This window comes from Cricetulus griseus (assembly GCF_003668045.3).
Source record: "Cricetulus griseus strain 17A/GY chromosome 1 unlocalized genomic scaffold, alternate assembly CriGri-PICRH-1.0 chr1_0, whole genome shotgun sequence".
Lineage (NCBI taxonomy): Eukaryota > Metazoa > Chordata > Mammalia > Rodentia > Cricetidae > Cricetulus > Cricetulus griseus.
The window spans coordinates 92,209,031-92,233,419 of NW_023276806.1; the positions used below are offsets into that span (position 1 = coordinate 92,209,031).

General features: G+C 39.3%; 1 protein-coding gene across 1 annotated transcript in view; it reads right to left on the reverse strand.

The window, feature by feature from the left end:
* Positions 1-24,389, reverse strand: part of Med12l (mediator complex subunit 12L) — a 320,970-nt gene that overhangs the window by 5,428 nt on the left and 291,153 nt on the right. Inside the window, exons 38-42 of the mRNA XM_027391634.2 lie at positions 23,264-23,493; positions 12,472-12,561; positions 10,777-11,006; positions 9,026-9,182; positions 5,617-5,712 (exon numbers count right to left, since the gene is read on the reverse strand). Coding sequence (XP_027247435.2) covers positions 5,617-5,712; positions 9,026-9,182; positions 10,777-11,006; positions 12,472-12,561; positions 23,264-23,493 — 803 coding nt within the window. The remainder of the gene's footprint in view (positions 1-5,616; positions 5,713-9,025; positions 9,183-10,776; positions 11,007-12,471; positions 12,562-23,263; positions 23,494-24,389) is intronic.

Below are 24,389 nucleotides of genomic sequence, written 5' to 3' on the forward strand. Positions count from 1 at the left end.
TTCCACTGTAACCATCGGCCAACAGGGAGCAGCAGGGCAAGTCACCAGGAGGGTGGTAACTGCAACATACTCCTCCCTTCATGCAGCATCAACCAGAACCCCAGAGGAGTCCGAGCTCACCTCTCCTCAGCAGCCAGCTCACCACCCTCTTCTCCAAAGACAGGAACTGAATGGGAGAGCAGGCTTGAGACAAGAGTTGGATCTGCTAGAGATGTTTATTATGAATAGAATCCAAGGCGCTTAAAAATAGTGAATCTCAGTGAAAGTAATCAAAAGGGAAATATGAATTTTTTTCCTTTAAATTGCTGAGGCCTTGTGTCCTTGTTATTGACACACACAAGTAGTTAAAAATATTTTTACATTTGTTTTCTATTATGAGGCAACCAAAAGGAGGTATAGAATACATACCAAAATACCTTTAACAGTACTATTTTTGAAATTGGCAACAGTCACAGTCCAAATTTTTAACAGCCGAGGAATGGTTCAGCAACTGAAAAACACAACTACATCATCATAATAACTTAAAAGTATGTGTATATCCAGGTGTAGTAGCACATACTTTCAATCCCGGTGCTTCAGAGGCGGAGGCAGGCATCTCTGTTAGTGAGAGGCCAGTCTGAGCTAGTGAAATCCAGGACAGCCAGAACTACAGAGTGGGACTCTGTCTCAAAAGGAGAGGGGGGTTGTTGGTGGTAAAGAGAAGGCTCAGTTGTTAAAGGCTAGGCTCACAACTAATAAATAAATAAATAGCACAGGTCCATAAGTGTACTGTATAAAGTATACCTAAGAAAGAGTTATGATGTGAACACTCCTATAATCCTACTCTTTCTAATGCTGAAATTGAACTTTGATCTGAACATGTTAAGTTTCCTTGCCCATCCTAAGGCTCTCTCTCTCTCTCTCTCTCTCTCTCTCTCTCTCTCTCACACACACACACACACACACACACACACACACACACACACACACACCATTTGCCCCTGTGCTATAGCTCCTGCTTGGATTAATTATGAGAGATTGATCTCTATTGAAACAATACTGTGTTTATTTAATTTAAAGCATTCTGCCAAATAGGAAAAAAAATAAATACCCACTATATATCTCCACTAAATTTACTATTAACAAAGAATTTTATTTCTCTTCAATTACTTTCTCGTGAGCATAATGAGGAAAAATGTCATCTTCCATGGTTTGAATTACCTGCTCAGTCCTTGGGAAAATAGCATGCCGAAGCTAATGGGTCAAACACAATCTATATCATTAAAAATCACCAGTACTGCCTTAGAAATCTTTATTAAATCTGCATGTTCCTTACACATTATAACTCAGTTAAATATTTACAGAACTGTGATTTGGGTATAAAAATGTCAGTTCCCTTTGATGAGCTAAACCTCAGCACTAGCACTGGGATGTCTTCAATGACTTCGTGTAACTCTACTGCTGCTTTAAACTATAACTGGGAGGCTAAAAGAAAATTTCCTTCCAGACCTATAAATATGGTTTAGTAACAGAATTAAGTTTCTTTGATTACCTTATACAAAATAACTTCTATAGCTAAGGCATTCGGTACTGCCATCCATCAGGAATTCTGCAGCACATGGTATGAACAGAGCTAATATTACACCTTCAACAACTCTTTTTATATTTCTCAAATGTGGTTTGAACAAGAATGGTCTCCATAGGCTGGTATATTTGAATGACTGATTCCTAGTTGGTGGACTATTTATGAAGAACTAGGAGGGGTGGCCTTTTGGGAGGAGATATGTTACTGGGCTTTGAGATTTCAAAAGCCCATGACAGACCCAGTCTTGTGCTCTCTTTCTGCCTCTGCCCTGCAGATCAGGTGTTAGCACTCAGCTACTGTTCTAGCACCATGCCTGCTTGCTGGCTGCATGCCATCTCACCGTGATGGTCATAGACTCAGGCTCAGAAACTGTTCCCAAGTCCCTAACAAAATGCTTTGTTTTATGTTGCCTTCATTATGGTGTCACGTCACAGCAATAGAAAAGTAACCAAAACATAAGTTTTCACATCTATATATTAACTGAACTAAGATTTAGTAATGGGTAGAAGAGAATCTCTCTTTTGGAAAAAAAAAATGCAGAGCATTCAGTGGAGGAAAGCCTTACCAGTGAGACAGGACATTTTCTATAATAAACAGTAAAGAATCATTTCATATATATGTAAAGATTATCTTACTTAGGTTTTTTTGTAACATTCTTAGAGAGAATGTAGAGGGCAGAGGTTAACATCATTGTTATCCTCTATCACGTTTCCTCCTGTATTTTTGTATAGGCACTCTCAGTGAACCTAGAGCTTGTCAATGGCTAGGCTGATGGGCCAGTGAGCTCTGGCAATCCTGCTGTCTCCACTTGCCCAGTGCTGGAGTTCTAGGCACATACCGCCATGCCTAGCTTTTTGCACGTAGGTGCCGGAAATCTGAAGTCAGGTTCTTGTGCTTTTATGCCAAGGACTTCTCCAAATGAGCCATCTCCTCAGCTCCTAAAGCCATTGCTCTTTAAAGTAACAATGACACACCTCAGGATGGCAGGTATATATTTGTGTGACTGGGTGTTTAAAGTTTCATTGTAAGAAAAAACATAGATTAAATATAAGTAACTATAGGTGATTTAAATATAAGAATTTTATTATTTGTGAGGAACACAGCATGCATATTTCATTTAATTACATATCTGAATCAAAAGTTTAAAATATGCAATAATTATCATATATTCAATAATAATTGTAGTTGTAAATTTAAAGTTTGTGTTTCTTTTAAAATGGTACTGTACAATCATTTTCTCATTAGCAATTACTAGCTATACAAGTTTCCATTATCAAATTATCGGGTCCCTTACATTAATATTAAAGGATTCATTTCCATCATAAATCACTAGAAAGGCATAATTCTGTGATAGTTACTTCCATCAGTATCACACATAATACTGCTAGTAACACAAACACCACAGCCTCAGAGTCTCTGTTTTACATTAGGATGAAGATTTAGGATTCTCCCACTCAGCATCACATGTTCCAAATTCTCAACATGAGCTTTTTTCTGTCAAAACACCTTTGGAATGTGCTGTGTATAGAAAGAAAACAGTGATACTACCCTTACGTTTTCTTTGCCTGGCATAACAACCTACTCAACAGAGAGAACGGATTTGATTGTTTTATAGACTTGGGGATCAAACCCAGAGTCTTATGCATGCTGGTCAAGTGCCCCCTGCTACTGAGCTTCATCTTCAGCCTTCAGAAAGATTTTTAAATCAGCAAATCTCATCTAACTGATGCTATATTACAATAAATACTCAATGAAGTTGGACGAAGAACTTAAACGACTCCTAGTAGTGGCAAATTTCCTAAATCAAAGGAGTCAAATGCTAGATTTCACTTTTAATCTATGCTTTCTGGGGATGGAGAGATGGCTCAGCATTAAGAGTCAACACTGCTCTCCCACATGACCTGAGTTCAGCTCTTAGCACCCAGGTCACTTCAGGCAGCTCACAACTGCCTTTATCTCCAGTTCTGATGCCTTCTCTGGTCTCTCTACACTCTATACTCACAAGCACAACCCCACACTCAGACACACAAATATACATACAATTAAAACAAATAAAAATCTTTTAAGATGGACAAGCAACAAAGGGCAAGTTCTTCCTTTGAGTAGAATACCATCAATAAAAACAAACAACAACATTTGTAAGTAAGCATTTTTCTCCTACAACAGAAATGGAAAAAGACAGTTAGCCACTGTCAACACTGGTGGGTGAGTGTCTAACAGGCAGTAGGACAGATCGGGTCAAACCAGTCCCATACATTACACATCACTTAAAAAGGAGCCGTTGGTAACTTTATGGTGGGAAACTCAGACACCACTTCCACAGTGACTATAAATACTCTTGTGATATACTGGTGGGGTAAGGGCAGCAGCCCTTCAATACAGAAACGGGGTGATGTCAAGATTAAGAAGTAAATCAGGCTGAGCAACATTTAAAAAATAAATAACTACCCCATCATCACTAAGACAAAGTGTGGGGCACTTTAGAATTGTTAAGGGAGACATGGAAGTTAAATATTGTATGATGAAGCAGAGCCAGGAAAACACATTTATACATTATAATATCACATCGGTATTCAACTTCCTGTCTTCAGAAATCATAACCAGGGAGTTTCATGTCTGTGGATTTGCTTGCTTTGCAGTGCTGAGGATCCAACCCAGGCTTCACTCACGAGAGGCAAGCACTCTGCTAACTGAACTACATCCCTACCCATCTTGCTCTAGGGGGAAAAACTATATTGAAATACTTAGAATATTTAGCATCAAAGAGGCACATGGCTATATCATATGTGGAGATCAGGAAAAATTTAAGCTGGAACTAAAGGACGAGAGTGAATCATAAAGCAAACGTGGCAAAAGGCACTTAGTGAGCACAGATAAAGGATTTAGGGAGATTCTCTGTACTGTTCTTAAAACTTTTCTGTGGGTTTGAAGTGATGTCAAAAACAAGTTAGAACTTACTTCTGGGTGGAACGCTGGGCCTTTGAGCAGTATTCTATCTGAAAGTCTGTTTTTTGTTTTTTTTTTTTTTTTTAAAGTATTTCTAAAAAGTCAGCTTTATGCTCCTGATGACAAAGAGGCAAGTTTCACACTGCCTCTACTTAAAACAAACAAAAAAATATGTTGAAGTAGATTGCAATAAATGTCATAAATTCATAAAACAAGAGTAATCAAAACTGGAAAGCCTAGAGCCTTTGTAGAAGGAATTGAAAAATGGGACTCAGCTGGCCAAAGAAGCTTGTGTTATACACTAGGGGACTTCCTCCTTGGCTGACATCACAGTAGAATCCTGCTTGGGTCAAGGCTAAACCATAATTCTATGGACCCTCTGTAATGTGCTGCCATGGCTCCAGGCTACTTTCCTTCAAGTCAGATTTGTGAAGCTGTTTTTCAAATCCCCATGGTGACAATCTCCTACACTGGTGCTTCCCAGTGGCCATGAGGACAACAACCTACAAGCCTCAGGTAAAACAGAACAAGCCATTGAAAATCATTGAAGCTTTCAAAATGGCTGTATTGTATACATGTTCCCAAATTCTATTTGAAAAGTTAAAGAAGTGTACTGTAGATTACAAACAACATGCAAATTCTTGCAGAAAATGCTAACTGGACAAAAACAGTTTTTGTTTAATTATTAAGGCCATATTTTACAAGGGACTTTCATGCTCTCTAAGAATGTTACAAAAAACCTAAGTAAGATAATCTTTACATATATATGAAATGATTCTTTACTGTTTATAGAAAATGTCCTGTCTCACTGGTAAGGCTTTCATCCACTGAATGCTCTGCATTTTTTTTCCAAAAAGGAAAATGGTGTTATTCACTAAAGGAAACTTTTTATTGTACATTGAAATGTTTATTAGTGTATATTAATTATTTATTAAAAAACAAATAACAAATATGCCAACTACTATCCCAACAAAACCCTGATAGAGTCATAGGAGAACTGTCTGGGTATATTCAGACTATTTCACTCTTAAAATTTCATGATTATGGACAATGCATCTACATTAAAGGAAAAACCCATATCCTGGTTCCAAAACACCAGGCCTTACCAAAGGCTGCTGGGGCTGCATTGCTTGGAGACCAAGGGTCTGATTCTGGGGCTGTGAGGGCTGCTGGGGCTGGGGGGCCTGCTGGGGCTGCTGCATCTAGAAAGAAAGAAAGAAAAAGATTATGGTTGACCCTTGAAATTGTGGGCTAAGACACATCTGAATAGCGTTTACTGATATACATTCTTATCTATTCCATTGCAGCACAATGATGGGGACATATTCTCCAAAATGTGGCATAGGTGATTCTTGCATTGTCTGAACACTGTATCGTGTACTTAGAAAAACATGGGTGGTGTAGCCAACCACACTCCTGGGCTGTATTACCAGGGCCACAATTTACAAAATGAAATAGTACTGAAGTAGGCACAGGATAAATGGTGCAATTTAGAGACATGGAAAACACAAGATGCAAAAGGCTGCTACTGCTAAAACACAGCATACTGCTTTAGCATAAACTGTTTCCCTCTAGTGCTCATCATTCAACCCAGGTGGCCTCATGCATCCTAGGCAAGTGCTCTACTGCTGAGACAAACCTCTAATAATGCAAGGTATTTTAACAGGTGGGGTTACACTCCAAAATAACAATATAGAGTACAGGGAAAAAGCAGACACATGGTGGGGAGATGGGTGTTTTCTAGTATGAAGCACTTCACCTTAACTACTGTGATGTTTTTAAATAATTGGCAGCGGGATAACATTTCTTTATGCCAGAAATATCCAAACACATTTGCAGTGTGCTGTGATGATGCTATGATGTTAATGAAGGCTATGATGTCATGAGGTAAAGGCAGTTTTTTTTTTCAGTTGCACTAAAATCTGAAGGTATCACTGTCACATCGGTCACTGACAGAAATGTCATTATGTGAAGCGAAGCAAAACTGTAACCTTTCATCTTCCATCTTTATTTTGCCAAAGCTTGCTCTTCCTTCAAGTGTAAGATACGAATGTGTTCCTCCAGGAAGTCTCCTCAGACTACCCCAGACTCAAATTCTCTTCCTTTGGCAGCCAGTGCTCACTGTCCAGGGACATTCTGTGCACTTACTGTTGTAGCTTCTTTCACATCCTCTGCCTGGCCACCCCCAAGCTACCTGTCTCACACTGCCAAGTGGCACAAGCACCATGCAGTAATTATCTTCTCGATGATGTTTGGGGGACCCCTGCAGAGTCCATTTTTATTTTTTATAGGATATAAACTAGCCCATATAAATCCTGAGATAAATTACCACATGAAATTAGAAAACCTCTCCATACTAAGCTGGCATGAATATACAGCTCTTGGAAAACACTTCTAAGTTACAGAAGAAACAATGTATGCACCAGGTAGGAAGGCAAAATATATATTTTCTCTCAGTGGCCTTTAATTACTCCATCCAAATAATCCATTCTGATATCCCGACGAGATTTTCACTATATGCATTTTTCCAATTTTGTCTACATATTATTCCCCAAATTACTTGACTTTTTAAAGAGTGAAAACAATAAAGAGCTACTCCCAGATCTGCAATGCCTGTAGACTTGGCATCCTAGCAGAGGCCCAGGCAGAGTGAGTCTCCACATAAACAATGCAGGTAGAACTAGAAGCACTGCAAATATGAAGGCACAATTCATTTGGTTCTCTGCAAAAACCTTTCAAGGAAGATGAACTTCTCAATTACTGACTTTTTTCTTTATGCCAACAGCCAATCATAAAAAGAGGAACAAATGTCATTCAGACAAAGGAACAAATCACCTTCATTTCTTTGTCTCCAGGGGAGATGATGTTGATAAGAAATATTACCAGGCATACTAACAGGGAAAAAGGTACATGTTACCTAGTCAGGAGATGACTCATTTGCAACCTTGAAAATACCCTTGGAAGGCAGAGAGTGGTAAGTAAGCCAACTCAGCGAGGAACCTTGCTGAGTTGGAAGTAATAAATCTTAAAACAGAGACATTCAAATAGCTGTCCTGAAAAAATATCGCCAAACTTGTAGAAAGGTGGCTTAAGAACATACCATTCTCTGTTTAATAGTTATCTTAATAAAAATACTGGGAATAATATCAAACCAGTGCTTTACTTGAATTTTTTTTATTGAATTCTCGATGCACAGGTAAATAATCTTTCCATTTTACTAATGGTAAAAGTCAAGAGTAGGTTTTTTGTTTTTGGGTTTTTTTTCCACCTTGGCAATAGCATCTATACAATGAATATACTGGTAGGCTACACTCATCCAAATCAGTTATCATATACTATCAATAATGTATCATAACTTTTAAAATATTATATCCAAAATGAGGATGTGATAATGGCTACCTTACAAATTGGAACTGAGTTCTAGAGGGCCTGTCTTGACTTCTTGTTATTTTTAGGTACCATCAACTCCAGATTCAGACTTCAACTTCACTTGGGCTTATGATTTAAGTTCTTCGTGGAACTATTTATTTTTTCCTTTTTCTATATCCAAAAGGAAAGTTGGGACACACAGTTTCCTTTGTGTTCCTTTCTGCATGACTGCTTTCTTGCCTGTTTAACTCACAGAGCATAGGTAGCTCTTCCCTTGGACAGTCCCTGTTCCACTGGATTCCACACTTCCCGGTATTTCTAAGTGGGTACACACAATAAAGCTGCATCTCATTTTGGACTGGAAATAAGAGCCCACTTAACCAGTCTTATCAAGAAATCTCCAACACAAAAACATCACTTGTTAATAATGAAAAAAAAATTGGCACAGATTCAATATAATAGCCAGCCTGTCTGCCTTCCCTTCTTCCTTCATTCCAGGCCTGGGGATTAAACCCAGGGCCTTGTGCATGCCAGGCAGGTGCTTTTTAGCTGGAGTCACATCCTCCATCCAGAACAATACAAGAAGAAGGGGGTCAGAAGCAAGAGTGTGCTGAGGGGAGGAACTGTTTACCTAGGAGTCTCAAGTATTTGTATGGAATAAACAAATGATAGCTTGCTGGATTCTGACACAGAGCCCTCCAAATTATGCAGTATCTGCTTCTCTAACCCCATGGCTTAAGTAGAGTTATGGACATCAAGGAAATGGCTGAATGCTGTGTTTGTTCCTGTCTATTTCTCCCTTGTGTATATAAAATTTTGCATTCAAACTGCAGGCCCTTAGTCAATTAGCTACTAGGCAAAGAAGAGGTTTGCATTTGAACTAAGGCATTTATGTGCTCCCCGAAGCTCTGGGAAAGGGTAATGGCTCTGTGAAATGGAGTCTCCTGCCCATCCATGGCCTGGCAGGTACAGAGACAAGAAAACTCTATGTTCTGGGAACAACAGTGTGCTCGCTAAGTGGCTAGTGTCAAATATACAGGGCTCCTTGGAACTTACTATTTCAGTCTAAAGTGTCTGTTCATTACGAGAACTCTGGGTCTGCACTACCGGAAGGGATGGCATTGCCCTCACCTCCCTGCCCCATACCTGGAGGAGTCTCTGCTGCTGTCGAACTTGCGGCTGTCTGGGCCTCATTGGGTCCTGAGGCAGGGGCACCGAGGGGAGGTTGGGATGTGCGGGAGTCAGCACAGCATCAATTCCCCCGCCCACCAGAGGGCTCTGCTGTAGAGCCTGGTGGTTCAGTCTGGCAAAGAATAATGCAACTTGTGTTCAGGAACCAGGCGTACCATTGAAGTGTCAATCAGTGCCTCCAGCATTTTACACACATCCACCAAGAAACAATTCGTGTTCAGTAATCATGTGTACAATTAAAAATGGGAAAAGGCCAGAGGATCAGATAAAAGATCTGACCACATTGAAGAAAAAAAAAGAAGAAGAAGAAGAAAGTAAGCATACTACTTTGGACCAAGTAGCAATCATACAGAAATTACTTCTAAAAAAAATAGTTGTTAGCAGTTAAGTGAAATACGTTAATATTTACTTTGGAGCAGGCCTCAAGTGGAAAGGCTGAATGACAATATTTCATTATTCCTCACATATCCCTGTGAGGTCAGCAGTTGTATTATCTAACTGTAAAAATGAAGGAATGGAGATAGAGAAATAGCTAGGGTCACTCAGAAAACAAATGGCACAGGTGGGATTTGAACTCAGAATTGTGAGCACTGAAGCTCAAGTTATTGAATTTTGTTATGCTGCTACTTATTATAAAGATGAAAAATGTAATGCATGTTTTACAAGTTAACTTATTTCCCATAATGTGCTACCATCTTCCTTCCTAATTTTCAGAGAGCAATTATCCTGAGCAGACATGTAGGTAGTCCCTGACAGTAACACATGGAAGCTAAGCTGCTATCCACTATATGGTGCAGGACTATTCAAACCTAATTTTTCTGAACTATATTACCAATGGGATTAGATAATATGATAAATGATAATGATTTTTATCTGTGCCATCCAATGAAATGGCCTTTAGCCACTAGGACTAGTTGCACAATTAGCAGATCTTAGAACTAAACAAAACCAACACAGGTTCCTTGGTCAAAACAACAGAATTTCAAGAGATAACACAGAGCATCTAGTTGAACATGGGGCTTATGTAAACACCAGGTCTCCATGTCACCTCAGAAACCAGAAACCTCAGAGCTAGCCAAGCTGGCCATGGCTGGCTAGTGAGCACTTGAACTGTGACTAATGTGCCTGCAGAACTAAATGTTAAGCCAATTTGAATTAATTTAAATTTAGCCATGCATGGATAGCAGCTACAACAATGAGCAGCACAGACACACCCTATGTGGAAGGGATGCAATTAAAACAAGAACGGCAAAAGTCTACTGTGAGTCATCGCTGAGGTGGAAAAGATAGAAACTAAGTTGTAAGGAAACTTTGTCAAGCACCATCTACAATTAGTACTACAACAAAAACTGTATGTTTCCAATCAGCAAATTCTAGTAAAGGCACTGCTAGCAATGATCAACAGTTTTCTCAGATACTTTTAATAAAAGAAATCTCTTGATAAAAAGGGAAAAGAAAGAACACTACACTAAAAATACTGGTATCATTGGAAAATCTTACATAGCACCCAATAGAAGAAGTGAGTCAAAACTACAGTGTCCTTGAACAAAAGAATTTGGAACCTCTACTGCATGTTGGTAAAAAATGAGATGTCAGGACGCAAATAATGGAGCTCAAAAACCGACACAGTATCAAATGCCTGGAAGAAGTGTAACAAACCCAAGGCCGAGAGGGTTTACTATTGCAATTACTTCAACAGGTATCACCTCTGAGAGCCAGCTACAGGCTGCAGGTACGGTGAGGCCTGCTGCTGCACGTAGCCACTTGGCTGCTGCTGAAGCTGTCGTAGTCTTTCCATCAGCGCTGGGCTGGAATGTGCAGCTGGATAGGCCCTGGAGTTGTAGCTGGGGGAAAGGACCACACCACCAGACTGCTGCTGAGCTGCCTGTTGCAAAGGCATCTGTGTTCCATACATTGTGTAGCCCTGGGGCATGGTCTGCAGGAAGGCACAAAGGAAGAAGTCAATGCTCCAACTAGCACCCATATGCCCATCAGTAAGAAACCTGGAGAGAAAAAAAAAAGCCCAAAAGGTCCAATCTGAAATTCATGGTTCACACAGGCTCTGATGACTCAAAATACGAGGATGGCTACTCTGCAGGCAAGAAATTTAGCCAGAAACCCACAGAATAGACTGGTTGGGCAATGATCTGCACAAATCTCTAGTTCAAAATAAGTGAATATTCATTTGACTTTTAAGTTGAGTTGTTTAGTTTTGAGCTAAGAAGGGCATCTATCTATATAGAAATAACCAGCAAGGTAGCTACACATTCAGTGCACAGATATCGGCAATATCCAACAAAACCCAAACAATATCAGTATTGTCTCCAAAGTTGGCCAGACAAGGTATCATGGCCAGTGAACATTAAAGTAACAGAGTATGCTTTCCCAGTAATACAAGTACCTATTCCTCTAAACCTTGATACAGAAGTAAAAGACAAACATGGAGTTTTCTGGATCAGAAGAGACAATTCACTGAACAGAATGCTGTCTATTCTCTGGATCCTCAAAACGCCACATATTAAGGCAGTTTAAGAACAGAGGCTCTGAAGACAAAGATAAGACACAATAAACGTGCAACAGCCTACAGGAACCCAGACTCAGGACCTGCATAAGCCAAACACGGTTCTCCTTTCAGTTGAATACATGGAATGAACTGCCAGCCCTAATACAAGTCTTGGCATTACAGACTTTTTTTTTTTGTATAAAAGGAAAGGCTGTAAGGATGTAGAAATAATAAAAGTACTAAGGAGTGGTGGATAAAGGCCTACATTTTTTTTTAAGGTAGGTGTACCATTTGTTGAGCATTTACTGAGAATGTGATAGTATGTTAATTCCAGACATCACCTAGAATCTTTCCTCTTGATCTTCCAAAAAGGAAGCTAGACACATGTCATACCACTACTGAGTCAACAGCACTTGAGCTGTGACCAGACTGAAAGGCCTATTATCTTGTTCTCCTGTGATTGTTCATGGAAGTTGTCTTTGAATATAAAAATTGCTGTAGCAGGTTATGCTATTATACATTATATCAAAAATACTCTGAGATTACTAAACAATTGATGTATTTATTTATTTATTCTCAGACAGGGTCTGAACTACATAAGCATGGCTGGGCTCAATCTTCCTGCTTCTGCTTCCTGGGTGCACATTACAGGTGTGTGCCGTCACCTTGAATCAAATGCTTCAGTATCTTTCATCAGCAGACAAAAAGTCTAAATTTATTTACATTTCTACTTGAGGAATTTTCTGGTCAATCCGGAGACTCATTCAATAATTACTGTTCTGAAATTGTGAAGTATGTTCTAGATCTAATTGATAACCAGCTTCCTTGATCTCCTTCTCCCAACAAACAGCATTAAGACATCAAGGAAGTAGCTTTGCTTCAACCCTGATGTGGGTACCTGTGCTTGTTGCAGCCCTGGATACTGAGGGAGCTGAGGGGAGGGTCGTGCTTGTGCAGTAAAGAGAGCAGCCTGGTCCCCTGGCTGGCCCTGGAAAACAAAATCAAGACAAAGTCTAACTGCAAGTGTTGATTTGAGTTTCTGAATATAGAACTTAACAGATTTTGGACTGTGTTTAATGCACTTTCCCACCAGTTCCCTATGTGGGCTGACTACTGGCTTTTTCTTCAAACTATAAATGTTAGCAATAGCAAGCCTCTCAGTGAAGACTTTCTCAAATGACACTCTAGGTACCAGAAGGGCACAAATGCTTTTCTGGGTATGGAAGAGTCTCTAAAGTGTGACTTTCCAATCACAGGCACTAACTACTCTTGTCTTGTGTAGAAGGAGAAGAGGACGTGGTACATTCTCATCACATATAAAATTCCCATTGTTTTTAATGAGGTGTTACCACAGTGATATAAAAACTGTATTCAGCCATGTAATCAGAGGAAATTAGTGGCAGAAGCAATATTACTTTTCAAAAATACAGAATGAGTAGTTCAGTTTTCTTCTTTAATATTACACAGGTAAGAGAAAGTTAGCTTCTGGCATAATGGCACTATCCAGCTCAAATATCTGAATCATGTTAGACACATTTTAAAAGTGATTCCTTCATACTTCCATCCTCTGTCAACAGCTCACAACCACTGCTTCATTACTCCACTGTTAAAAATAAAAATACCAATGAAATGAATGGGTTGAAAATGCATTTCTTGAGGAAAGTATAAAAGGTTATACAAATATAATGAATTATTATTTTGTCTGATTTGTTTATGCTAGTCTTTTACTGACAGGTAAAAGCAATTATTTTGTTTACATTACTTTTTACCTACAGTAAAAAACCAAGCCAAAGATATTTATTAATTGCTTAAAAAACCTTGCTTTTATTCCTCTAAAATCAGGGACAAAACAAGGCTGTCCACTCTCTCCATACCTCTTCAATATTGTCCTTGAAGTTCTAGCTAGAGCAATAATACAACAAAAAGAGATCAAGGGAATACAAACCAGAAAGGAAAAAGTCAAACTCTCACTATTTGCAGATGATATGACAGTCTACATAAGTGATCCGAAAAACTCTACCAGGGAACTCCTACAGCTGATAAACACCTTCAGCAAAGTGACAGGATACAAGATTAACACAAAAAAATCTGTAGCCCTACTATATAAGATGACACATTGGTGGAGAAAGAAATGAGAGAAACATCACCCTTTATAATTGCCACAAACAACATAACATACCTTGGGGGTAACATTAACCAAAAACGTGAAAGACCTATACCGTAAGAATTTTGACTCTCTAAAGAAATAAAATTAAAGAAGATACCAGAAAATGGAAAGATCTCCCATGCTCTTGATAGGTAGGATCAACAAAGTAAAAATGGCAACCTTGCCAAAAGCAATGTACAGATTCAATGCAATCCCCATCAAAATCCCAACACAATTCTTCACAAACCTTGAAAGAACAATTCTCAACTTTATATGGAGAAACAAAAGACCCAGGATAGCCAAAACAACCCTGTACAATACAAGAACTTCTGGAGGCATCACCATGCCTGACTTCAAGCTCTATTACAGAGCTATAGTCCTGAAAACAGCTTGGTATTGGCACAAAAATAGACAGCAGGTAGACCAGTTGAAAACCCTGATATTAACCCACACACTTATGAACACCTGATCTGTGATAAACAATCCAAATTTATACGCTAGAACAAAGAGAACATCTTCAACAAATGGTGCTGGTATAACTGGATGCGGACAAGTAGAAGACTACAGATAGACCCAAGCCTATCACCATGCACAAACTTAAGTCAAAATGGATCAAAGACTTCAACATAAATCCAGCCACACTGAACCTATTAGAAGACAAAGTGGGAAATATCCTTGAATTGGTACAGGAGACCACTTCCTGAACATTACACTAGTAGCACAGACACTGAGTGCAACAATTGATAAATGGGACCTGCTGAAACTGAGAAGCTTCTGTAAGGCAAAGGACACAGTCAGCAAGACAAAAATGGCAGCCCATAGAATGGGAAAAGATATTCACCAACCCTACATCTGACAGAGGGCTCATCTCCAAAATATATACAAAGAACTCAAGAAGCTAGTCTTGAAAACACCAAACAATCCAATTAAAAAGTGGGGTACAGAACTAAATAGACAATCCTCAATAGAGGAATCTAAAATGGCTGAAAGACACGTAAGAAAGTGCTCAACATCCTTAGCCATCAGAAACATGCAAATCAAAACAACTCTGAGATACCATCTTACTCTTATCAGAATGGCTAAAATCAAAAACACCAATGACAGTTTATTCTGGAGAGGATGTGGAGAAAGGGGAACACTCCTTCACTGCTGGTGGGAGTGCCAAATTGTACAGTCACTGTGGAAATCAGTATAGCGACTCCTCAAGAAAATGGGAATGAGTCTACCAGAAGATCCAGCAATTCCACTCTTAGGCATATACCCAAAAGAAGCACAGTCATACAAGGACATCTGTTCAACTATGTTCCTAGCAGCTTTTATTTGTAATAACCAGAACCTGGAAGCAACCTAGATGCCCCTCAACTGAAGAATGGATAGAGAAAATGTGGTACATTTATACAATGGAGTACTACTCAGCAGGAAAAAAAAAACAATGGAATCTTGAAATGTGCAGGCAAATGGATGGCACTAGAAGAAACCATTCTGAGTGAGGTAACCCAGTCACAAAAAGACAAACATGGTATGTACTCTATTATATATGGATTTTAGACATGGAACGGGGGATTGCCAGTCTACAATCCCACCGCCAGAGAGTATGGGAAACAGGGAGGACCTTAAGAGAGACATGCATGGTACCCTGGAGAAGGGGAATATTACAGGATCTCCTGAGCAAATTGGGAACATGGGGGTAGGGGAGAGGGAGCTGGGAGAGAGGGGAAGAGAAGGATGTGGAGGAGCAGGAAGGTTGAGTCAGGGGAAGAATAGAGGAGAGCAAGATAAGAGATAACATAATAAAGGGAGCCATTATAGGTTTAAAGAGAAATCTGGCACTAGGGAGATTTCCAGAGATCTACAAGGATGACACCAACTTGCAATCTATGTAATAGTGGAGAAGCTACCTTAAATACCTTTTCTCGATAATGAGATTGATGACTACCTTATATGTTACCCTACAGCCTTCATCTAGTGGTTGATGGAAGCAGAGGCAGGCACCCACAGGTAAACACTGAACTGAATTCCTGGAACCTAGTTGCAGAGAGGGAGGAGTGATGAGCAAAGGGGTCAAGATCAGGCTGGTGAAACGCACAGGAACAGCTGACCTGAACAAGGGGGAGCTCAGGGACCCCAGAATGATGGCTGAGAGGCCAATATGGAACTGAACCAGACCCCCTGAACATGGGTGTCGGTGAGGAGGCCTCGGCAATCTATGGGGCCTCTGGTAGTAGACCAGTATTTGTCCCTGGCACACAAATGGACTTTGGGAGCCCATTCCACATGGAGGGATGCTCTCTCAGTCTGGACACATGGGGAAGGGCCTAGCCCCTGCCTGGGATGATATGACTGACTTTGGAGATCCCCCAGAGAGGGTGAAGTCCTCCCTGGGGAGCAGAGGGAAGATAGGGTTGGTGGGGGAGCAGAGGAGGAGGGGAGGGAGAGGGAGCTAGGGTTGATATGTGAAGCAAGCTTGTTACTAATTTTAAAAAAATAATAAAAAATTAATAAAATAAAACTAGGATTGGGGTAGAGTTACACCTATGGTCTGTGCTCCTGTGAGTGCCTAGGGCTTTTACAATGTACACAAACAGGAGGTCATCAAGAAGTAAAGTCTCAGAGACAAATTCCATTAAATTGGGCATGGTCAGTGCACTCAAACACAAATTGAGTAGTATGGAAATGAAGGCTATTGTTATTACCCATTATAGAAGAAAGGCCCACTTTTTATTGTGATGTTGGAAGGGCAATGTTGTAAGAGAAGACTGAAAATAAAAAGTCAGGAGGGTGTTACCATTATGTTGTCAAATTCTTCTAGAAAGAAGACAGCAGAGTTACATAGGTACTACAGAAAGAGGACAGCAAGAAAATGGCAGAAAATATAAAGGATTCCTTAAGCCTCTTATACATGTAGCCAAAATCCATATGAAAAAGATATATTTTAAAGCAATGAGTTAGGAAGTCAGAGCCAAAATATTAAATGAATTTATGTCAAAGGACCTCACTATAGACTAGGGCACTGATAGATAACACGGGGATACTCTTGTGATAGAACAACATCCTGGAAGTTAAATGGGGATTAGTAGACCCAGATACTTGCTATGACTAAAGGATATCGGAACCCCACTCACTGTAAACAACTATAGCCTCCTAGATCCAGTGTCAGAGCAAAGGATAGGCCATATATTATTGGAGGATGAATTAATTAGTTCCAGGAAATATAAGTGAAACACAGCTCTAGGCTGATCACAGGTTCAAACAAACATAAACTCACAGTATCTTTTTTTTTTTTTTTTTTTTTAAAAAACTGACAGAATCTGATTTAGGCAACTAGTTCCCAGGTGAGTTTCCTTGTTTAGTCATTTGAAACTGTGTTCCAAGAAGTAATTGTAACTACATTGGTTAAGCTTTCACAAGCCTCTTGAGTGCTAGAGATAGACACAAGGAAGAACACCAGCACCTTACTTTACTAAGGATCACCATATATGAGAGGAATTTCTAAGCAAAAAAACAAACAAACAAACAAACAGAAAAACACACCAGTACTTTTCATTGCAGGAACAAATGTATAAATACCGGAATTTGCATGCTGATGCTGATCCTTGGTTCCAATGGGTACCTTCTTATCAGTGTTTCATTTCTTTGAACTTTATCCCAATCTTTTGCCCTCTCCCAATAAACAATAAGCTATGCTCATTTTCCTCCAGGCTAGATCTTGGTGTAGATCAACTGTTTTATGACAGTATCATCATTAAGATCAACAGAAACACAGTATAATAAGCAAAAATCCAAATTTCCTGTATATAGCTTCTACCAAAAGACACCTTGAGAGGGTGTACATCATCTGTACTGGTTCAGTATGTTCCTCTTGCTGAGTTCATGTCTGTACATGTTTCTAAATGACACCAAGTGAAAACATTAGAGGTAAGTATCAAAATTCAAGAATTCACCAATAAAACTCCTAGCTTGAACTAACCATCATTTAAAGTATGCTAAGTTCACACAATCTGATCATTCACACAATCTGATCATTCATATAACAGAAAACATAAATGACAAAATAACTGAAAATGCCTAAATTTCATATCACTAGGAAAACGTCCAAGGTAACAGAGAAATTAGCAACAAAAGTAATGAATTACAAAACAGTAAAATATACATGTGGCACCATTTCGGAGGACAATATTCACATGGATGCAGTCAAGCCATGCAGTAAGAGCATTAAGCATTCATGGTTACTGGTTGCTGTTTAATAGAAATGGAGGGAAATGAGAGGAAAGTCAAGATCCCCAGTCACATCTATAAGTTTAGTGTTTTGCAAAATAAGCAAGAACCAACATGGTAAAATCCTTATTTAATATATTGACTTAAGGAAAGAACACAGTACTTCTTTTCTTTTGTCTGTATTCTTAAAATACACAAAATACACAAAATAAATAACTGAAGAGAATGGGGGAAAAGAAAAAAGAACGACAATATATTCCAAAATGAAATCATCCACTGAGCCATGGGTTGGTGTTCAATTTGATGGCTACAGCAATCAACAGCTTCATGTGTGTGAAGTCACAGGTTGACTTTTGTCAACTGTTTACCAACTCCGGGAAGCTCTGCTTCTGTCTTCCTTCTTTCTTCAACTGCCTACCTGCATGAGGATAACTAAATCTGCTTACAAATTCTTATAATGCTTGCCACGACCTTCTCTTTGTGATTGTAAAAGTGATGCACCACCAATAGCCTATGGTCAACTGCTTTCTGCCAAATTTGTCTCAATAAATTTGAGCTGAATTTATCTTTGGTCTAACATTCTTGGATTTCTAATATAAATGGCCTGTCTTCATTATTACAAACAAGGACAAAATGGCTTGATACAATGAATAAAATCAGGAAAACATAACACTACAAATTGAGTCAAAATGAAAGATTCCTTTGGTTAATCCCTTCCTAGATGATTGGCATTACAGTGAAGGGGAAGAAAGTTCTTACTGCCAGAGGGAAACATCAAGTCTAAGAAACAGGCAACAGGAAATAATTCAAGCAGCACTTTGCATTATTATAATCAACATTCTATATTTTATGATATTTTTTCATAGAACACATAGAAAATAAAATGCAGTGATACATCCAATATGGAATCTGGAATGAGTCCCTCTAGGTTTATGGGGCAGAATTTAGATAACAAATATGTGCTGCTCTAGGAAAGTAAAATGACTATCAGGAAATTTTAAAAAATGTTCTTATTTAATCCATCCTACTATTGCTAAAGAGCAGATACAGCAATCTTATTAGAGATAATGTAGTTATACAAGAAACACAGCTCATATGGTTTTATCCGTTTTTAATGATTAATGTAACGAAGAGAAAGGGTAATCCTGAGGACTAGGAATTTCAAATAAGTAAGGTGTAAGCATGATGCTAATAAAATAAGATACATGCAGCAGATATCATCTTTGAGCATTTACTATGAGCCAGCCACTGGGTTGCTATCTGTGGCAAATCATTAGTTTTACAATCACACTAGCCCTGTATTAGCACCAGCTAATGGATGAAACTCAGTCACAGAGCTAGTGTGTAACACATACTGAATCTCTTATAAACAAGAGACAGTGAGCAAAAACAGAGGCCAATCACTTCCTGTATGAAGTCAGAAACACAGAAGAATGAAAACAGGTTTCTTTGCCAAGCCATCTTTGTTTATCTCAACAGGGGCTACTGCTGTTAAGAGACACTCAGTTACAATTATTAGGTATCACATCAAGTAGATAAGACACCAAGATGGCACCTTCAGACATTCATAAGGAAATCAAAGAAAATAGAAAATTATAACAGGATTATTACAATGTTACAGAAAATTCCATGTGGGACTGAAGCTCACATCTAGCCTGTAGAGGGACTATAAGTTTATTCACTATGCATTTCAGTCTTTGCCTTGTATCAGGTAAAGAGCAGGATTATTCGAAAGCATCTCTTTACTAGGTGGGACGACCCTGCACACACTGTCAGGACTGAGATGCTTGCAGACTTCAACACGTACATCTCTTCTGTGCATTTAGGTTTTCCAATGGCCATGTTCCAGAAGCACTCACACAGGCAGCTAAGGCAGGACTGCATGGATGAGAATCACACTGCTGAAGGTAAGGCTCCGAGGAAACTCCTGACACCTGAGACTGGATCCTTAAATCATGCATGCATTCATCTATCAAACACTGCTAGTTTTCCAATGTGTGCTCAATAGATAAAAGGATAATAAGAAAGACTAAAGCCCAAATGCCTGACCCTGTAAGATAAACGAACAAGCATGTCTACAGAAGCAGCCACAGCTGAGCCTGGGAAGTGTCTGGTAAAATTCTAAGACCAGCTATAAACATCTCTATGTTTAACTGTCATGAAATAATAATGATTAGCAAAGTCTATTGTGTCCAGCATCATACACTATAAGGAGTTATCAATATGATTTATATTTCACAAAATTCTACCTTTACTCTAGGTTTCAAAAGATTATTGAAAGATGATTCTTTTCCCTCTGCAACATATTTAGCTACATTCCGGATGTATTAATAACAAATACTACTGTTATGGTTTGAACAGGGATGGCCTCCACAGGGTCGTATGTTTGAATGCTTGGTCATTAGGGAGTAGTGCTACTGAGAGAGATCAGGAGATATGGCCTTGGTGGAGGAAGTACGTCACTGTGAGGGGGTGGGCTTTGGGGTTTCAGAAGCCCAAGCCAGATCCAGTGTCACTCTCTCTTCCTGCTGCCTATGGATCCAGATGAAAACTTTTGGCTCCTTCTCCAGAACCACGTCTTTCTACATGCTGCCATACTCCTAGCCATGCTAACAATGGACTAAATCTCTGAAACTGTAAGCAAGTCCCAATGAAATGCTTTCCTTTATAAGAGCTGCCATGGTCACGGTGTCTCCTCACAGCAGTAGAACAGTGACTGAGACAACTACCTATTAGAAGAGCAGGGAGGAGCGCACCATCCCACAAAAGCACTTAAGCCCTATTCAGACACTGCACGCATATCTTGTTTATTCTGAAGGGTTCATAGCTATGCAGTTCTCTTTCTTCTGAGAGGGGTTGGAGATTTAGCTCCATGGTACAGCACTTGCCTCTGCAGTTACACAAAGGCCTGGGCTCCAACTCCAGAAGAGTACACAGTCCTCCTCCATTAGCCAGCACATAAAGAAGAACAATAACATAAAAAAGCTTATCTGGCCAGGGGGTGATGCACACCTTTAATCCCAGTACTCGGGAGGCAGAGGCAGGCGGATATCTGTGAGTTCAAAACCAGCTGGGTCTACAAGAGCTAGTTCCAGGACAGGCTCCAAAGCTACACAGAGAAACCCTGTCTCGAAAACCAAAAAACAAACAAACAAAAAACCCACAAATGAGTTACTGATTAGGAAAGTGCTAGAACTTTTAAAGAATGAAAGGAACTGCAGATACCATGAAGCTGATTCACTATCTGAAGACGGCATTTAGGACCTTGAAAGTTAAAACAATTGAGATGAAGAACAAAACAAAACAAAAATGGCACAGAATCAGTACGAAAACACAGTATATCAGCTCCTATGCTTTTAATTAGCACAATTCTACAGCAAACAAAAGACATTGAGGTACATTTGGAGGAAGTCACCAGAGGTGCCTTTTAGGTCACAGGCCTAAAAGTACACCTTTGACTATACTGTTACATTGCTGAACTCCTTTGTTGTCATGGAGATTAGGAAGTGAACCTTAGGGAGAAAGACATGTTTACCAGTAAGCCTTTTCTCCATGACTCAGAACCACTTTCTGTAAAAGTTGAATTCAGAAGTGACAGTTTGAAAGTGGGCCACAATTAAGAAAAGTTCAGCATTTTGATAAGATCAAGCAGATGTAAAAAAAAAATAAAGCAACAAGTTTATTCAGGTTTTATTTACTTTAAAAAGAAGACAAGTTCATTTTAGTGGAATGGTTTATCAGTTCCCAGTAATGTTTTAAATTCCTCTTAAGAATTTGAAGCAAGATTGACTGTGTTTGCTCACTCTCCAGGAACTGCTAAAACTTCAATGAGGTTTTAAATGATATTAAGTATGTTGCCTATTTAAGAAAAATCAATAGTATTTTTAAAAAGCATTTTACTGGAGCTCTCATCATTGTGTGTACTAAACTCTGGGCCATCTTACATGACATCCAAGGAGTTGAAGCAGTTGTAAAGTCAGGGAAAATCCAGTCCATAATAACTTCTGCTTAACATCCTTACAGTTTACAGCTCAGTTTAAAAAGGCAACTTTCAGACTGCATAAATAATCTCTTTCCCTCTTCCTCCTAGCATCAGGCAGAAATTTGGATGTGTTGAGTTACACAGGAGCCTGGTGTGGAAAGGCAAGACCAGGGCAATTCAAAAGAACCAGAATCCTGGCTCCTGTAGAGTTTTCTTGTTTGTCTTAGAGCAGGACACATTTAAGGTCACAAAGGTACTCACTAATCACAGGATTGCGGTGGGATCTAAAGAACTATTGAATTTAAAATGCTCATGGCTGTTTGGGCATAATAAGTGCTCAGCTAGTTATTATTATCAGAACAGTGCAACTGGAAAATTTAAAGAAAAAATACAGAAACTAGAAAAAGCAGATGCAATCTTACTTCACTCACTTCACTTACAAATTTCACTTGTATAGTTTTATATATTTTGTGTGTCTATACCAATGTAGGTGTATGTCATTTTTATTACTGTTCATTCAATATGATCACTGTCTAGAAAGAACAGTGACTTACAGGGCATAAAATCAGAAACATCAATCAAAAATTACACTAACAAGCTTAGCAAAGCGAGGCTCTCCTTTAATCCCTGCCCTCAGGAGGCAGAGGCAGCTACATCTCTGAATCTGAGGCTATATAGAGTACCAGGTCAGACAGTGCTACATAGGGAGACACAGTCTCAACATAGTGAGATCCTGTCTCAAAACACCAAAAAGAGGGAAAAAAAAACCACAATACAACAACAAATAAAAACTAAACTTAATATTTCTGTGCTGGACATATAGTGCAGGAGTAAAATACTTACCCAGCGTGTATGAGGCTTTGTGTATAATCCAAAGCACTTCCCACAATATACACAAATTCCTTGTGCTGACCACTATTTATAATTTACTCATTGTTTGATACAGACCTGATTGAATTAATACTTAGAACAATGATGGAGAAAAACAACATATTTAGAGAAATAAAATTAAGTAATAAATCTGAGGAAAATGTATAACAGTAATGCTGAAATGAATACAAACCCTTGTAGTAATTATATTATGGGATGGAGCTAGAAGGTCACCTCAGAGGTAAAAGGCCTCCTTCTGAATGATTACAAGACCTTAGCACTTTTGGCTTCCTCCCAAAGTCAATAATGAGATACAAAAGAGGAAGACTATTTCCACACCTGTATAAGGAAAGATCCCTCTAACCCCACAAGTAGAGAGATGTGCACACAGCAGGATTATGCACCACACCCCAAACTCACACCCAGCTAGAGGAGGGGACTACATAAGGAGGACTTCAAGGCAGGCTCTGGACAAACCTGTTGGAAAGGTCGAGTCTGGGCCTGTCTGAGAAGCCTCTGCTGCTGTTGCTGTTGTTGCTGCTGCTGCTGCTGTAGAAGCTTCATCTGTAGCAGCTGCTGCTGAGATGTGATTGCATGAAGGGAGGGTGGCTGCAGCATGGCACCTGAGCGCCTCTGCAGCATGTTGGACAAAGCTTGCTTCGTATTGGTTGGGACAAATGAGCCTGCAGGGTCCAATCTGGAGCCACCTATAACAGCAACGAAGAGGAAGGTTTGCAAAAGGAGTAGGTGTTCTTTGATCACAACAAGAAATTTTACCTTTTTTACCTTATGAGCCAGATAGAATATAGTCTTCTGCCCTACCAGCTCCAAGCATTAACATTCTGTTAAGAGCTTAACAGAGGCAGCTCTTAACAGTGGTGGTGCGCGCCATTAATCCCAGCACTTAGTAGGCAGAGTCAGGCAGATCTCTGTGAGTTCGAGGCCAGCCTGGTCTCCAGAGCAAATGCCAGGACAGGCTCCAAAGCTACACAGAGAAACCCTGATCAAAAAAACAAAACAAAACAAAACAAAACAAAAACAAAAAAAGAAGAGCTGCCTAAGTTTTGAAAGATAAATAACAATGCTATGTGTGAATAACAATACTTCAAAATTGCTACCTGGAGGCTGCACTTCATTGGATGAAATGCAATGCCTGCAACAAAGATGAGTCACATAAAACTTTGGTCATATGGTTTGTAAGCCAGGTACATCCTTCAGAATGTGCATATTACCTGAATAAGAGTGTGCCTTGTGCTGTATTTTGCAACGTTTTGTAAGCCAGGCATAGAATCTCTCTGTATTCTAAACAGATCTGAAGACTATATTATTTAACCTTTTACTTTGGCAAAATCAATAGGCCAACTTTGGAGATGGGAGAAAATGGGAAGGAGACTCTAATTGGAGGAGGAGGGGGGGAGGCGAGACAAATAACACCACCAAGAAAGCTTCAAGGAATCACACTATTTTATATTTACCTGAATTTATATGTAATACATTCTTTCATGTGTACACACATACACACCTTACATTATGTCACTTAGACTGACAATGCTCCCCACAAGAACCATAGACTCTTAACAAATACCTCAACAACAGGTATGAA